This window comes from Phoenix dactylifera, chromosome 12, assembly GCF_051530095.1.
Source record: "Phoenix dactylifera cultivar Ajwa chromosome 12, Ajwa_hap1_PhDact_Kaust_v1.1, whole genome shotgun sequence".
NCBI classification, from domain to species: Eukaryota; Viridiplantae; Streptophyta; class Magnoliopsida; order Arecales; family Arecaceae; genus Phoenix; species Phoenix dactylifera.
The window spans coordinates 20,641,763-20,660,000 of NC_143201.1; the positions used below are offsets into that span (position 1 = coordinate 20,641,763).

The window sequence follows — 18,238 nt, forward strand, 5'->3', positions numbered from 1 at the left end:
TTACATTCACTTCTATGTATCTTTTTTACCCCAAACATGTAAAGCTAAATAGTCCATAATATTCTACCATATTCTTTTTAGTAAGACATGCTACCTTTGACAACAATATTTGAAGACTAAAGCAGAGATATAATAAAAATCTTCTTGACTAGATATTCAAAATAATTTAATAATGATCATTACTGCCTACCCTCCTTGACTCCATTTTTGATCTTCAGTTCCATTTTTGACTCACTAAAATATTATTTTGCTGACACATGCTGCATGGACAAATGTCTTTCTTCTTGCGGCATTTTCAGGAATTGGGGCTCAGCCCTTCTGTGCCTGTTCATGCTGTTCTTCGGGACTGGATTAGGCACACTGATGGGAAATTGAGCCTTCATTGCAACCCCTGGATTAACTTTCCTGCCATTGCCTGGCGATGAATCGATGAGTAGCTATGTCCTTGGTATACACTGGTTTTAAGTTCCAAATTGTTTTGGTAGATGATGCCTTCGGAGCTTGTATACCAACAAATTAAGATGTGACCTTCAGCAGTTTGTCGGTAACTAAACCATGCCATGAAAGGTCTGCCGCTTGGAGTCTAGAAATTTCACGCTGTAGGGAGTGGGATGTGGGATTTTTCCTAAATCCTTCAATTGTATTATTTTGTTCATGTGTTCATGGTTCTAGTGCTATCACATGGATTGTTGTGATAATATTACAGATGCTTAAATTTAGTGGGGACTACGTTGCTTGACTAACTAAATATGTATCTTGGACACTTTTTATCATGACATGGTCTCTGTCATTTCATTAGGGAAGAAAGGGGAAGTAAAACTACTCTGTACTAGTAACTGTATTTAATTGATTACAAATCAAATTTAAAAGGTTGAGTTTCCTGGTTTTTTCATGTGTCTTATATTTAAGAATCTCAAAGGCCCTAGCAAAATTTTGTGGTCCAACACTCCTGTTGTAGGGACATTCCTTCGTTGGGGGGTTTATGAAAGGAGGCGTGTGTTGTGTGAGATATATATATATATATATATATATATATATATATATATATATATATATATATGGGGATTGATAACCTACTCTCTGTTATGGTAGGTTATCAATCTACCCATTTTTCCGTAGACAAAAAATACCCTTAGTTTTTATAACTCTTAAAGATATTTTATGTCTTTTTACACTCCCACATTAACTCACCCTCTCAACCTCCTAATTAATACTCTCTCCCTCTCTCTCCCTCTCTCTCTCCAGTATACATATATGTGTATACATATATATATACATATATGTCTGTGTGTATATATATGTACACATATATGTATATGTATGCATACACACACACATACACATATATGTATATGTATACATGGGCATATATGTGTGTGTGTATATATATATATGCATATACGTATGTATATATACATACATATATCTATCTATATATATACATGTATATATATATACATATATACATATATATGTATATATATATTTGTATGTATGTATGTTTGTATGTATGTTTATATATATATATATATATATATATATATATATATATATATATATATATATATATATATATATATATATATATATATATATATATATATATATATGTATGTATGTATGTATGTATGTATGAGAGAGAGAGGAAGAGAGTATTAATTAGGGGGTTGAGAGGGTGAATTAATGTGGGATTGTAAAAAGACATAAATACCCTTAAGAGTTATAAAAAGTAAGGGTATTTTTTGTCCAATGAAAAATGGGTAGATTGATAACCTACCATAACAGAGAGTAGGTTATCAATCCCACATATATATATATATATATATATATATATATATATATATATATATATATATATATATATATATATATATATATATATATATATATATATATATATATATATATATATATATATATATATATATATTGATTTTGGTCTTTTTGCACCATATTTTGATCTGCCCTTTCTATGATCCAGAATTTCCATGTGCACGTATGCATATATCTATCAATTTTAGTCTTTCCGCACTATATATATATTTATGATCCCGAATTTCTATATGCACATACATACATTTAACAATTTTGATCTATCTGCATCATATTTAGATCTACCCTTTCTGCGATCCAGAATTCCCATATACATGCACTCATACTTACATATACATACAATATATATATTGGGTATTCGGACGCCCGTTACTTCATTGATGCAACTGCAGTTGCACAATCCCTGTGATTGAGGGGTGCGACTCTAATTAGAAGAAGAGGTTGTAACAACCCAGGACCTCACCCAAAATGGCTAGCCGGAAGGTATTATTTGGGTTCCTTGATCCTGTATAAGTACCCAAGATTTACCCAGCGAATAACCGATGTGGGACTAAACACATGCCCGCACAGGTCCTCACAGAGGTTATGGCAAAGGGAGGAACAACCCTAGGACTGCCCAAAGGGGCAAAGAGAAGACCGGTGTCTAAAGTTCATGCCAAATCTTGTCCAATATTTAGGTAAAAGATTGCTGGTTGTGTTAAGGACATGATGAATAAATTTGATATTACAGACATAATTGTATTAGAGGGAGGTTAGGATTCCTTTAATCTATCATGAAAATGACTTCGGGAGTTTTGACATACCCTCACGGCTACACCCATATCCTTAAACAAACACCAAATATACACACACACACACACACACACACACACACACACACACACAGACATATACATACATAATTTGGCATGAACTCCCGAAGTCATTTTCATGATAGATTAAAGGAATCCTGCCCTCCCTCTAATACAATTATGTCTGTAATATCAAATTATTCATCATGTCCTTAACACAACCAGGAATCTTTTACCTAAATATTGGACAAGATTTGGCATGGCCCAAGGTTGGCCTGATTTGTTAAGATAGGGAAACCGCTTCTGTGAGAGGGAGCACCATATTCCCATCCCGCTTTCAAAATCCCACAAAATCCAAGACCTTCAACAATCGTCTCTCCGCCCCCTTCTCCCCTTACGGTCTTTCCTTCGTTCGGATCCTCGAAATCCTTCCCCATTCTTTGAGAAGAATGCCGACTTCGAAGAAGGGGAAGCGCGCGATCATCTCCATCTCCTCTTCCTCCTTTTCCGAAGAAGAAGAATCCGAAGCACAAGAAGAAGATTCCGAGGAAGAAGAAGAAGAGGATGACGAATCTGAAGAAGGAGACGAAGAATCCTTGAGGTTATCTCGAATTTCTCTTCGTTTGTTAGGCTCCTAGGAATAAACTCAAAAGTTTTGGGGAAGGGAAGTCGGTTTCCTTCTTTGAATTTGATTCTGGTCTTGGATCGACAGTGAGGACGTGGGCGGATCCACGGAAGAGGAAGAAGACGGTGACGATGCTGATTATGAAGAAGAAGAAGAGGAGGAGGAGGAGGAGGAAGAAGAAGATGATGATGATGCCATGGATGGAAAGCCTACGGACGAAGAACTCTGCAACAAAGTCATCGATCTCCTCCGGAGTATCTTCTTTGCTCTCTTGCTCTCTCATACACACGTGAATGCGATTGTATATAGAAATTCTTCTGTTGTTATTGTTGCTGTTGAATAATGTTTACACACTTTTCTTTTTATGGTAGTTGTAAATCTGGGTGGCTGTGCATTTGGCTGATGAAGGATTTGGGCTGTCACGTGTGACCAGTCTCTTATTGATTTGCTAGTTCTTTTATTTGTAATTTTTTGTCGGAGAACTTTTACATCCGGGAAAAAAGGTCTCCTAGTTTGGTGAATACGAAAATGGATGCTGAAAAATGATTCTTCATGCACGATTCTTATGATTTAGTATAAATGGAGGAAGACACCAGGGATGGAGTTAAATGGTAATTCTCTGGATACTAAGCGAAATGTGAGTGTTAGTTAGTTTCATGGTAATAGGTGAATTCAGTAATCATAATTTTTACTAATACCTAAGAAGAGTTTTTAGAATTTTGTCTCTTGGGCTCATATGGGGGTAGGGTACTGAAGCTGGTTTTTGATGGAATCAGGAAATTGATATGTAATAATGGGTATTACTTGATGGCATTGACTTAAGCTCTTAATCCATTCTTCAAAATGATTATAGCTTAGAGACTCTCTCTCCAAGAGCGAGATTTCAATATCATGGACAATTATGTATCTTCTCCTTTTCTGTGATCTCATAGTTAACTAGGTTTTCATGGAAGGAATAAGTACCATTCAGGAATGTAATCTCATACTTCCTGGGATCTCATACTTTCTCTCTCACTTCTGACTGTCCCTTCCTCTTCCTCTTTATTCTCCTCTCATTTTCGGATTATTTTCTCTTCCTATTTAAGTGACATGCCATTCTACTTATGTTCCCAGCACGTGCCAGGATTCATAATGAAGAAAATTGGTTCGTGTTATTGCATATTTGACCGATGCACAATGGCACGGACCAGTATGTGTGATACATGGAGTCATATGACCATACAATATATACCAGTATGGTGATATACCTTAATCCTTGCTTTGAAGAAATTTTGTAGCTATATCTTTTTGAAGGATGTACCCTTTTCTTCTTGGCTAAATTGGAGCAGTATTCTTAATAGTAAAACCATTGGCTATTATTTTTCTATTTTACTCTCCAGCTGAGGATAATGCATGTATCAATTTATCTATTATCTTAAGTGTTGGTTTGCTGGAATAAGCGAATTTTATTATTGTACATATAGTAGTTCAAACAATTTTAGATGTATCATGATATCCTTCTAAGTACTATTGTGCATGTCTAGACCTAAAGATGTACAAATTATATTGTTTTGGAAGTCTTTAGAGAAGTAAATAAGAAATTTGTGTTCAATTTGTCAAGCCGTGTAGCATGTTTTGTGATATTTCTATGTTTTGCAGGAAACAAAAGTCTAGATATACTCAAGCTGGAAGCGTGCAAAGCTTACTTGAGGAAGCATGGGCTTAGATTAAACGGGACTAAAGCTACGTGTATTGAAAGAATTCTGGAGCACTGGAGGTTTCTCACTGATGATGCTTTTAGAATATGACTGCATTTCCATAAGTTTGAGCGTGCTTCTTGCTTAGCTCCAAAATTGATGTTTTGTATTTTGGTAAAGAACCTGCATTCATGTTATTTACATTAACTGCCAGTTTGCAACTGTGTGGTTGATTTTCTTGTCACATGTTAACAGAAGAATAGATTCTCCTGTTTCGAAGAATAATCTTTTATTTTCCTGGGAAGTTTCAAGTTTTTAGATAAAGTTGAGAAGGTAAAGTATCTGCTTTACCTGTTTTTAAATACTTGAAACTAAATACTAACTAATTAATCCAGTTCAAAGTGTTATTACTGATTAGTGATAGCAAATTTTAGTATCTGCTTTCCCTGTTTTTATTTAATTGAAACTAAATATTAACTAATTAATCCAGTTCAAAGTGTTATTACTGATCGAGTGATAGCAAATTTTCTTTCTCATAATAATCTTCTTTGCAAAATTTCTTAAGCTTTCTAGCAGTTGTTTGGATCCAAAATATTGTTAACGTAGCTGACTTATATTCAATATGTTTCTCTAATCACTTCTGTAATATGTCCACTTAAGCTGATGTCACCTCTTAAAATGCTACAAGGAATGTCCTTGATGTGCTTAGTAATGGTCAGGCTGCTTAGTTAATCTCTCCATTGTATCACTTATACTTGCTTTAAATTATGAACAATACTTTAGAAAAACCTCCCATATACATAAATAACATTTCATCCACAGAAAAACTCCTCCGACATCTTAAATTCCATATTAAAATGCCAGTTATCATTCTATTTTTAACCGGATGTATGCACCAGCTATTGCTTTTCTTTCAATATCATTACCACATAACATGAGATGCAAAATGGTCGAGATGCAGAATGGTTGTCTTTTGAAAGACTGTATGCTAACATCGATTACTATGTCAGTGATGGACATGGGTTGATAAAAGGTTCTCCCTTGATGTTGCCGGATTATATTAGCAAGCTTATTGTGGTTATTTTTGTATTTTTCAGGATAAAAGATGGAAATGGGGGAAAATTGTATCCAAGGTCATCCTTTGTTTTCAATTGTACAGGTACAAATAATTAGCCGCCCATGGTTTTGAGCACACACAATTAGTCAGTCAGAGATCAGACTAAAGGAACTTTATTTCCTTGCAGGGGATGTTTGCAAAGGCGACGTCATTTTGTTCGAGCAGAGGGTTTATGAGAAGTGTGTGGTTTTTGATTCCTATTTATCTTAAAATACACTCTTCCTTTAGGAATTTTCATATCACCTGTATAAACTTTCTATTAAGATGGCTTCAAATTTTTAAATAGGTTTGACATAGTTACAAGAGGTGCAAGTATTATAGGAAGGCGGACAATTGCAGGAAGAGTTGTAAAGGAAAGTTATGGTGCAGCCAAACAGCAACATACTTTTACTGTAAGATCACATACCATGATTGGATATATCTTTAAACTACTATTTATCATGTAACATTGTTTCTGTGCTTGAGAAGGTCGAAGTGTTGTGGAGCAAAGGTGTGAAGGCGCTGCCGCCCTTATTTTCTTTGCTTGTTAAGGGACGTAACCTCTATAGACTGAAAACTTTCCGCCAGGTGAGAAATTTGGTTGTTAGGCAGACAGGTATTTAGTATAATCATCTATTCTACTATCTAAACCCAAATTTCCACTAAGCTGATATTTTAACCATCCATGTTTGCAACTCATGTGAAACAAGAAAGCTTTTTTATGGCCTCTTTTTCATACCCACTCTTCTATCTTCTGCATTTGCAGGACTTATTTAAGAAAAAGAAAAAAAATTGATGAGCGATGAAAGAGAATATAGTGCCCCCTGCATCTTGAAATTGCTCTTGATCTTCATGTTCGAATATGGTATTTTTTAAATCTGAACCTCAGTTTGATCATCAGGAGGATCCCAACTTGCAAATGTGTTTGTGAAATGCCACTAAGAATACATAATTGAGGGAAAAAAGAACCCCTTGAAAACTTACATCCCTATTGATCTGATTTAGCCACCTGGTCTAATAGTACATAATCCTAGCCTTCATTCACATGAACATCAGGTGGACCTGCAATTTGCACCTCTTGAATTGTCCATGCAATGCATGTGTTGTATTAAACAGTGCAGATACATTTTCTCTATTTTAGCGTTGGAGCAATGAAGCAGAGAGATCAAAGGTTCTGGCGGAGAAGCACAGAAGAGGAGCAGCAGCAAGGCATGCCAGAACAATTGCAAAGGCTAGGTCTGCAAACAAAGGTATGTCCTATCTTGAGAATCACTATAGATTCACTTGGGTGATCGGTTCTTCTGGAAATATGTTTAAATGCCAATGCGTTATAAGAAGAAACAGACTCCTAGAATTGAATGATATTTGTATTGCCATGTCCATAGCCAATAATAATAATAGCCCGTTGGAAACTGGAATCTGCAAGATGCCATTGTTATGGACCTAGGAAGCATATGACAGTCTAGCTAACACTTAAAATTCTCCCGTCCAAGGTGTTGGTTCAGTATGATTTAATAATGTATGTCTGCTTATTTGAACTTCTTTTGAGACTCAAATTAACACAACTATCTAGAGAGAGAGAGAGAGAGCTAAGGTTGCATGATTTTTTCCCTTTTTCGTTTTTTATTAAGTATCTGAGCTTTTATTAGTGATTGCGAGAGGGTTCCCATAGTAGTTACAGAATCAAGTCTAAGAGCAAGGAGTTCACATTAATGGATGCCCATCTTGTGCCAGTCCTTAAACGTATTCACATCTCTATGATCAGTTCTGATAGAGTAGATTAACTCTACCTTTAACCAACAAGCCTTTCCCATTTATGGTCGGTCATATGGTCCTCTTTGTGATATATCAACTTTTGAAAACCTGTAATAATTGGCTCTTGATCCAATTGCAATCCTCAAATTTAGTTTTGAACTCTATCTCAAGGCCACCTTGGCAAGAGACAACATGCCATGAACATAAGGCTAGCTGGTGAGTAGGAATCGCTTTTATAAAATCTATTGATTAAGCTCATGCAACTTGATAGCAACCCTTCAAGGTTCCTCCATACAAAAGTCTTGGCATAGCGAGAGGGCAACACTTGATATAGAGTGATGCAATTAAATCCAAGTGTCTATTATAACCCAAAAGATTTTATTGGATCATAATTTCATGGTCCTTCTCAGTGACAATTGCATTGCTTCCACACTCCAAATTTTAGTTTCTTGACATGTTGGACAGACACTTGGGACATTTCATTACAGTCCTTGTCACTTCAAATCACCAAGATGTCATCACCATTACCCTGTTCACCATTAACACTACTATGGAAAAGTTGTCAAAACTAACATAACATTTAGCATAATTTTTATCTGTTTTATGAATTATTGAAACAATCGGTCCTAGTGAATATTCACTATATGCGTTTATCCTTCAAATTTACACAGTTGTAACATGTAGATGTGATATTGATGTGCCTGCTTGTCAGGATTTCTTAAAGGTTCCCATGTTGGATTTGTTGGGACACCTGGACGCTTGTCACCCATATCATGTGTCTGAGTAACATTTGACAAAATACTGTGATGGAGTTAAATTCAGCTTCTTCAGGGATACCACATATAAAATCTAAGGCTAGAGAGGGGGAGAGAGAATGACTTCATTAGATTCCATTACTCAGGATGCCACGTAACCGTTAATCTGAATTTCTCTAGTAATGCTTAATTAAATATTAGTGGACGTCAGTATAATTGAAATGAATTAATTGCAAACTATAGGATGTATAATAGGATTTTAAATGATATGCAGTTTTCATATCTCTGTAGCTATTTACTTGTATCTATTGGTCCATTGAAAGTTCTGCAAAATGGAAGGCCTGTACCCTGACCACATTGCCTTTCTTGTTGTAAATTACTTAGGATCTAATGTGGTTCCATGAGAGGTATCTATCAGGTTGTATGCTGTCATATGATCATCCTAAACATTATTTGATAAGAGGAATCTAGAAACATTTAAAACTCTTTATTCTTTTTTAATTTCTTGCAATCTGACTAGCCTCCATATAATAACCAAAAAACTCAAATCAATTTGAGATTCAGCCAAGTCAACTTGAAGTCTTGACCAAGTTCCCATAGACTCAATAGTATTTAGAAAATAAAGGCATGTGTAATATGTAGTTACAAGAATATAGTTTCTGGATATATACATATGCAAAAAAATAATAGTATACATTATTACTTGAAATTGTTGCAATCTAATCAGCCTTCTTGTGTTGTAAATTTTTAAAACTGAGAAATTCGGCTCTGCTTGAACTTCAGCTAAGTTGAATCAACTTAAGGACTCGACTTTTCCCCCTTAATCTTGAATTTCAAAACTGAATATCAGTTAGGAAATAAAATTTCATTATATGTTTGGTAAAATACTGTTTGTGTTATATACTTAGAAAAAAGTATAATAAAATTATAAAATACAGTTTTTTATATGCTGAATAAATTGGAAGTTTGTGTCTGAACAATCAATAATAAGAAAAGATGAGAAAAGATAGAAATTAAAGAGAGGAAGGAGGAGCCATTGTTCCCATAATGGGTTTATTGGTTTTAGAACCCTTAATTGTCATTATAATTCCCTATTATGAGCCTTGAGACCATTAAAAATTTTAAAATTTAATTAGCTTATCACTTGACTGAGTCAATCCTTGATGAATTTTTAAGTTGACTAGGAGACTTGACGAGTTTTACACAATCGACTAAGAAGTTGAGTTGACTTGAAAAGGAACTGAGTTTAGTTGATTCAGCCAATTTGAGTCAAACTTAAATGAATTTTAAAGCAATGGCATGTCGTCAAGGTTTTCAGTTGATTTCTAATCTGGCTTACTAGGAATGGGTTTCACTCAGTAAAAATTAGGCTTGTAATTAATACTGTTAAAAAATTTAAGTTTGGATCCTGAAACTAGAACAAGTAATATTTTTGGGTTGGGTTGGAGTGGTTAGAACTGAACTGATTACATGATAAAAGTTATAGAAATTATTGAGTAAATATTCGATATGCATTAATACACTAAGAGATTTATTTTGGTACCTGGTTCTAAAATAGTCAAAATATCATTACCCAGTTATATTCTCAAAATCTGGAGTCCTAGGAGGGGCGAATTGGGGACAGACATAACTTTTGGCTTGTTTTTACACAAAGTAGCTGCCTAGAATTCAAACCTATGTCATTGCACCTGTCAGCCCAAGCCTTTACCATTGCATCAAGCATGGTCTGCTGTGCCGGTACCGGGCCCTGGCCGGTTTTCTGGCAGCACGGGTCGATATGGGCCTGCGTCGTGCTGTGCTAAGCCTGTATCGACACAATAGATAAGGCGGGGGAGAGAGCCAATGGGAGAGAGAAAGAAAAAGAGGAGGGGGAGAGAGAGAGAGGAGGGTGGCAGAGGCCAGTGACCCGGGTAGGAGGCGGAGGCCAGTGACCCGGGTAGGAGGCGGAGGCCAGTGACCCGGCCGGGTCCCCTATTTCGAAACAGGAGACCCGACCACGGAGTTCAGTGGAGCATCCTTTGTGCAGCTTGCCGGCCTCCGCCTCACTCTCTCGTCCTCTCTCCCTCCCTCTCCCTCCCTCTCCCGCTCGCTCTCTCTTTCCTTCTCCTTCTCTTCCTCTGGCAACGAGTTTCGTTTCTGTTGCCAGAACCGTCCTGGTCCGCTGTCAGTATGGTCGGAACCATCCCAGTTTGCCGCCGGTACAAATGAAATCGTCCAGTTCGGGATGGTTCCGCCGACCTTGGCACCGAGCAATGGCTCCTACCTATTTCTAAATTAGTATTTTTCATAAACATTAATCTCAACCTTTATATATAGGACATTACAAATATAGGATTCTTTAACCATATATCCATTTAAGAAACTTATAAGTGGAATGGAGCATATGGTTTCATCCAAGCTGTTGAAGTAATTACACTCAATTTCCTTCTCACACTTTGCCCAGATTTTCACTTTTTCTTTTATCTATGAGATCAACTGCTGCTCAATAGATGTATGCTATTAAAGCCTGTTTCTTCTCGCTCTCTCTCTCTCAACCTTGAAGTCCTCCCCGACCTCCTTGACCGCCTCCATCCACTGTATCTCTGCCTCCTATAACACCTCAGGAGCAACTCTGTCTGCCCTCACTCTTTCCTTCCCTCTTTCTTTTTCTAAACCAAAAACCCATCCCCACTTCTAATTTTTTGCATGATTTATATTCCCAAGGATCTGCCGTTGCCTGCTTGGACTCAATGAATGACATTGTAATATCTAAACCTTCAAAAGACATCTCCGTCTCCTCCCCAGTCTTCTTTAGAGAAGAAAGGAGGGAAATAGAGAGAGCAGTTAGATGGGTGGCCACATTGAGCTGGCATGACCTACACAGAGAAAGGGAGAGTACAGGAGGGTGGAGCAGCCATGGTGGGTCGGAGGCAGTTGGGGAGGGAGGTGGGGGGATTTTTGATTAACTTGGGGTGACGCGTGGGCTTGTAGCAATAACCCTTTGTTTTATTGATCAATTACTTTTGAGCTGGTACCTCCTACTAGTATCTATCATGCATACTGGTGGTAAGAAGAGGGATCCGATTAGAAGATTAAATTCCAACCTGGTACCTCCCACTAGTATCTATCATGCATACCAGTGGTAGGAAGTGGGATTCAATTGGATGATTAAATCTGGGCTGTTAGACTAACATATAGACGGATATATAAAAACAAAAACAAAGGTAGTTTCCTCTCTCTCTCTCTCACACACACACACAGAAAAAAAGGGTACTTAAGCAGCTGTCATATATTGATAAAATTCTCAAACATGTCTAATATGCACTTCTATATCATGTTAATTTATAATAGGTATCGTTTTTGAATTTAAATTTGCACCATCAAATTGAAGAAATTAGAACCTAGAATTAGTAAAAGCAGGCAATTGTTGGTGTTCCTTTTCAGATGTCATGTAAATAAATAAATGATACTGCCTCTACCAAATAGAAACAAAAGGAAACTGATGTTGCATATGTGAACATTGCAGCAATAAAGTTGATAATTCAACCATTGTAAGGCTGTTATGCATTTACAGCAAATTTTTTGGAGAAAAATATCAATGAAAATGTTTTTGGAAATTTATTATAGATCTGTTAATTATCTGAATACAAATCCAAACCCAAATGGAACTAGATAAGGAAAACCTGAACCTGAATTCCAATTATCTTGCAAGCTTTGAGTCTGGGTGTTCCTTGGATCCAATCAGTGTCCAGCCCATGTACAGTACTGGCAGATTTCTTTTATACTGACTGTTGCACCTCTCTGCATTTGGTAATATTTTCATGCGCGCAGCACTTTTTAGTTTCGCATATTGGCATATATGGGAGAATATTGTAGTTGAACTGGCCAAGACATGGACTTGGCTGTGGTTTGAGGAATTTGTACTACATATTAGTTACCTTCTATTAGAAGATAAATGAATTACTATGTTTGTCTTCAAATGAGTTACTATGTTTGTCTTCAAAGTTAGAACTGAGTTCCTGGTCCAGAAAGTATTCAGTGTTTTTTCGATTATTATAAGCCAGGTTCCAAGCGCCAGAAAAATTCCTCTGAAACTAGAGCACCTCCTAAGAAAAGAAGAAAGAAAGAGCCGTGTTATCCTACCAAGAAACAGAAACAGAACATGTCTATTGACAAGGCTTCCTTTAATGGTCGTGGAAGGACAAAGCAGCTTGCCATGACAAGGGATCTCGCTTCATTAGCTAGGAATCCGAGGCAAGCCAGTTATTTTGAAAATGGAATTCATATGCAGCATCCCATCCCTCAAAGGATCCCCTTTAGTAATCTTTATAACACACAACTGGAATTGTGTCATAGAAATAACATAGTGCCATCTGAAGCAAATAGAGGGGTCCTTGGCAGCCATACTTACAATGCAGGCAATCTGCTGAATGTGGCTGGAAGGTCTTTCAATGGGGGAAATTATCTCAACCATCCTTATGCAGATTCTCACTTTCATCCGTGGAGCTCAATCCATCTATCAAGACCACCAGATTTTGATAGTAACCCAACACTGCCTCCAGGAATGCAGTTCCGTAGATGGAGGCCTTGAGATTTGTTTTAGTCCAGGTTGGCTGGATCCTGCTACTGAAAATTTGTGTTCTGGCTTGTAAAATGGTACGAAATCAATGCAGAGTTGCTGATAGAAGTCGTCAATCAAGGCAGTTTGAGTCTTGTCTTAGCTTATAAATATCTCCATCCCAGGTAATCAGGATTTTGCTGCTTTTTTCTTATGATGCATTATAATTTGGGCAACCAAGTGAAACATCATTTGAGATTATTTCAGCGTTTTTGTTTACCTGTTTGATGTCCTAGGTGATGCTAAAAGAGGGCATATGGGTCTGATATCCAGCCAACGGAAGGATTTGTCTGGATTTGGTAATGATTCCACCAATACTGAAGCATCACTATAAACCAACAAAATCTTCCTTTCAATATATGACAAGGCTTGCATGACGGCATCAAAATTGTGTCACTGAATTTCGTGATACTGAATTTCTTTTCAAGTTCGGGGCGATACCCCTGGGTAGACTAAAGCATATAAATGTTCCTGAAACTTGTGATATAAAAGACAACAGTAAGTTTTAAAGATTGATCAACAGTACTTTTGTAGTTTAAGTAGCTGGATATTTGTTTTGCCTGCCGGAGAAGCATAGTTCATGCTTCGGTAACAAACCATTTTGGAACTCCCTGATCTAAAAAGGGATTCCACCTGAAGAGAAAGACTTGGTTCTGATATATTGGTTTTTTGCCGTTAGCTAATCATGGAAGAACTTGTAACTTCTCAGCTTTTTTTGACTTCCAAATGATAACAATGATACGGACATTTGAGTCCTGATGATTGGTAGGTGGGAAGGCAAGTCAGTAACACTGAGGATGATCATCTTTGGTTGGAAGGACCTAGTGAAGGCTTTTTGGTGACATTTCTATCATAATTTGTCAAACTAGATAAACAAGTTTAGAGCTGGTTTTAGGCAATTTTTGCTGATAGTCCATGCTGTCAATGATGTGGGGTGGCTCAGATCCACCCTAAATAAGCTTTTGATTATACGATTTAGATTTTGGACCATGCGAACCCCATTCACTTGTTTGGTCGCATGAATCCCTTTCACGCTGGTTTTGTTAGTCTGGAGTTTGATAGGATAGATGTATGTTTGAAATACTTTTAATCCTTAGAAATAACAAATTTAAATCACTTGTGGTCAAGTCTTATGGGATCATACTTGCTGTACTAATTTCTAAGTGAATTCGCTGCTGCTTAATTTAGTCACAGTTCAGATGTCAATCATACACAGCCCGTGAAATTAAATTCTGCACATTCATTATCAAATTAAACTAAACATCATATGCTTTGAAGACTCTGTAACTATGCACTAAATCTTTTAAAGGCTAAAACACTAGATGGTGTTACTAAATAACTTGGGATGGTCTGATGTACAATCATGAAGCGTCTACTTTTGGATATAAACACGATACAATCATGAAGTGCCTACAATCATTTAATCATACTCAACAATATCAATTTTTATTTGCAATTCTCATGAGTGGATTTCACGTCTAAGGAAGGTAGAATTGAAGTCTAGGGCCGTGAATGAACTGCATGAATTACGCTGCAATGATCCGAGCATTATTGTTTCTGAGGGTTCCTCATGGAATTCTGGTCACCGACCGTGCATTACTTTTCATGTCAATGGTCAGTTTTGAATTTTTGAACGAGAATGTTGAAGTAACGCAACAATCGAATAGAAATAAGTTGACGTGCAACTCTCTCATTGGAACTACCTCTGTTGGGTTGCATCATTGGCTGGCGGTGAGAATTTCCATGAGAAAACTATGTGACTGCTTTGGAGTTATCTCATGCGCAATTTCCATCTACCATAGCACTTATTATAGAAGCTCCACCTCATGAAGGGAGAGGCAAACAGTGGCGGGCTGGGTAGTGTTTTTTATGGTTAATCAATCATATAGGAACTAACTTAAGAGGAGCTACAGAGAGAAGGGAGGAAGACCCATTAAAATAAACAAAGGAGCTACACACCCGAATTCCTAAGAGATTATAACAAAGAGAAACAAAGCCTTGCTTGACAATTGTGTCTTCATAACTTGGTTAATTTGCCTCCAAATTGAGTTAGAGAAAGAATTGTTGATAGGAACATGATCCATAGATTCAAAGCTAATGCTACATAACGGACAGCAGAAGCATGCGCTCCAACCTTTCTTGTTCAACACCTCACCGGTATTAATTTGCTTTTGGTTGTCTACACAGGAAGATTTTGAAGAATTTAATTAGGCTGGAACTTTTCATAATCTTGGAGCAATAGGGCAAATTGTTCCACCATGATACAGAGAAGTTTTTAATAATTTGCATAATTTGTTTCCGCTCTCTACTGAAATATCACATGTACGTAAGAAAATTAATAATGTAACTAATTGGATGACATCTTATATAGTAAAACACACAAGATCTATATACTATAGGATTCTTCGACAAATCATCCTCTTCAATTTTCAAATATATATATATATATATATATTTTGACTTTGTGGATGTATCTATATTCAAATAATTTAATTCACCCACTTTACCCCAAAAAAAGGAGAGGGAGACTCATTCGGTGCACAAAACACTAGCCTAGAAAGACTGAACTAGCTATAAAGGGATTCATTAGGAGATAAAGATATTCCTATGTTCCAGTAATTTTTCAAAATGATGACTTGTGTGCGACAGTCTTCCTATGTTATCATCACTTCATGCCTCATGTTCTTAAACACCATCTCCCTATGACAGATCTTTTTTATGATTTGAAGTATATTCATTGCCCTGGAGTATATGCCATAGTCAAGTAACATAATGATCATTTCTTTTAAAAAATTATATCGAATCATTGTGCACACACGATGGTCATTAGAGTTATATAGCGGCGATAGCAACCACCAATTGGCTTTTATAACAAATTTTTTATCAATATATGAAGATGTTAATTCAATGAATCTTGATTTTGTCAAACAAATCATGAGGAACGTAAGGATTGTGCGGCCGGCCGGTTTATGAAGCGCGGATCCCGCCGAAACAAATCATAATAAACATATAGAATTTGAGGGAAAAGGTGGTTTAGGTGAGGGATTATGACGGGTACTGTGATGTTAATAGCTGCAAAGCAAGTGATGGCTCGACAGCTCCGCAAATTTAGGTGGGTGCAGTTTATAGTATATGAGAGATATCCGTCCAATTGACCAATGAAAACCATTGCCTTGTGATAATATGGGCTTTGGCTGCATAAAAAAAACTATTGGCTACCAATCAATGGCCTTACAATCTTCATACGGAGGGACAATTAGAATAAAAAAGTGGGCAGGTAAATAGGCCTAGGAAATGAGGAGCACGGATTTTCTATAGTATGCGGTTTGCATGCATCCTACAGTACAGTACTCAACGATCATTATTATTATAGAAGATAGATAGCTATCAAACAAAATAACTTTTTATGCTGTGTATAGTATATTATTGTTAGTAGGTGCACACCATGCATTGCGAAGTATTTTTGGTTGGAAATGAGAGGTTAATTAGCAAACTTTTGTTCACGTCCATTTTAATAAAGACCATACACACCTACAGGAAAACAGGACGAGTGAGAATTGCAGTGGTTGTTAGCAAGATGGGAGAACGTGTAATGCATGGAGACGAGAAGAATGTGACACATGGAGATGGCGCGGCTTGAGCTCCAGCAAATATAATTATATGAGGCTTCAGCCGTATTGGCAACCCGGCCGAGACCATACAACCAAATTTCCTTATCACAACCATCTATAGCAGCATTCCATATACATCTTTGGCATTCATTCAAACGAATTAAAATAAGATACATAGTAAACATATTTCAAAATACAGAACGGATAAATTCCTTCTCTTATCCTCTCTTGGTTTTCACAAAAAAGAAGAAAGAAACCATTAACAGCAACCTTCCCAAATTTATGAACTCTCAGATAGATAGATTACATTGACATTAACAAAAAATTGAACAAATAATAAGTATTTATAAAAGAAGAATAATAGTTTTTTTTTTTCTTTTTTTTTCCTTCTCGTGTGAGCAATTCAACTTGATCAGTGATTAGGTTCGCCCCCGGGAGGAGTTGCTACTAACTCCTCTGGTGATGCTGTCGATGGCTGGGTCGAAGCTGGAGCAACCAAACAGGCCAGGGCGGTGGAAAGGCAGGGGCGTTTTCTTCTTCAAATCCTCCGACGCCGCACGGTTCATGTTGTAGTGCTTCTCGTGCGCAGAGACAGCCGGCCCGCTTCCTCTTCTAATCGAACCATTCTTATCAGTCGGCTTGGAGCCGGAATTCTTTGCATGCTCCCCTCCTGACCTTCTCCTGTTGGATAAAAATGGCGGCAGCGAAAACATGGAGTGCTTGCGCGGAGCATCTTTGCTTCCTCTCTCGGTCGCACATCCTTCTGAAGCACTCCGGAACAGGAGCAAGTCTTTCAACCTCCACCTCTTGCTCCCACCACCCTTCGTTGAAGAGGTGGGGGTGGGGGTGGTAGAGGAGGTGACGAAGTTGCGAAAGTCCCCAGCTCCTCTAATAGGAGAGAGGGATCTCGGCCCTCTCCTACTTCTGGAAGAACAAGTGGTGGAACGAGTAGAGGGGGTCCTCCCTCTATCTTTCACGCCTTCCTCTACAACCTCTTGAGATGGAGGTTTGTAACCACCACCTCCTCCTCGCGAAGAGGAGGAAGCTGTACTGCTCCCATCATCCTTTGCAGGATGGTGGAGATGGGGAGGAGGCTTCAGAGGCCGGATCCTCCCCTTCTCAAAGAGCTCATCGGCAGCGGCAAGATTTGTCGTCGGCGCTTTCCTCTGGAGCTGCCTATCAAAACCGAAGGCAAAGTCGAATTCTTCTTCATCATCGACGCTAGGCTTTGGCCTGCCGGATTTGTCCTCCCAACCATATACCTGGGCATAGATGGCCGCAGTTCGAGAGGGGCTGGTGGGGGCACTGGCATAATGGAAGGAGTAGTCTGAGGGATGGCCGAAGGGCTTCGGGCTTGACGGTGCACTCGCATATGGGGAGGCGGATGCACTCTGGAAGCGGAAGTCTTGGGCTGGTGCCATTGGTATCGCCACTTCCATCTGCTCCCTTTCTCCTCTTGATAGGCTTCTTTTTAGCCTCACTGAATTGGAATTAAATAA

General features: G+C 37.8%; 2 protein-coding genes across 2 annotated transcripts in view; one reads left to right on the top strand and one right to left on the bottom strand.

Annotated features, from left to right (window-relative positions):
- Positions 1 to 2,725: 2,725 nt before the first annotated feature.
- LOC103701803 (uncharacterized) lies at positions 2,726 to 13,785 on the top strand. Its single transcript, XM_008783976.5, has 10 exons — positions 2,726 to 3,225; positions 3,337 to 3,503; positions 4,888 to 5,005; positions 6,023 to 6,084; positions 6,170 to 6,221; positions 6,329 to 6,434; positions 6,511 to 6,609; positions 7,163 to 7,271; positions 12,575 to 13,253; positions 13,365 to 13,785. Exons 1-9 carry the CDS (start codon positions 3,074 to 3,076, stop codon positions 13,099 to 13,101), a joined length of 1,392 nt encoding a protein of 463 aa, XP_008782198.3. The 5' UTR covers positions 2,726 to 3,073; the 3' UTR covers positions 13,102 to 13,253; positions 13,365 to 13,785.
- A 2,369-nt stretch (positions 13,786 to 16,154) lies between these two features.
- Positions 16,155 to 18,238, bottom strand: part of LOC103701897 (uncharacterized) — a 2,863-nt gene continuing 779 nt past the window's right edge. The window contains exon 1 of the mRNA XM_008784115.4: positions 16,155 to 18,238. This exon is cut by the window's right edge and continues 779 nt beyond it. Within this exon, the coding sequence (XP_008782337.3) occupies positions 17,159 to 18,178 (1,020 nt within the window). The 5' untranslated portion in view covers positions 18,179 to 18,238 and the 3' untranslated portion in view covers positions 16,155 to 17,158.

Excerpts from the sequence above, each read along its gene's own strand:
- LOC103701803 (XM_008783976.5), top strand. The coding sequence starts at position 3,074 with ATGCCGACTTCGAAGAAGGGGAAGCGCGCGATCATCTCCATCTCCTCT. Across the intron at positions 3,226-3,336 it reads GGAGACGAAGAATCCTTGAG|TGAGGACGTGGGCGGATCCA; the intron begins GTTATCTCGAAT and ends TTGGATCGACAG. Across the intron at positions 6,085-6,169 it reads CTTTGTTTTCAATTGTACAG|GGGATGTTTGCAAAGGCGAC; the intron begins GTACAAATAATT and ends ATTTCCTTGCAG.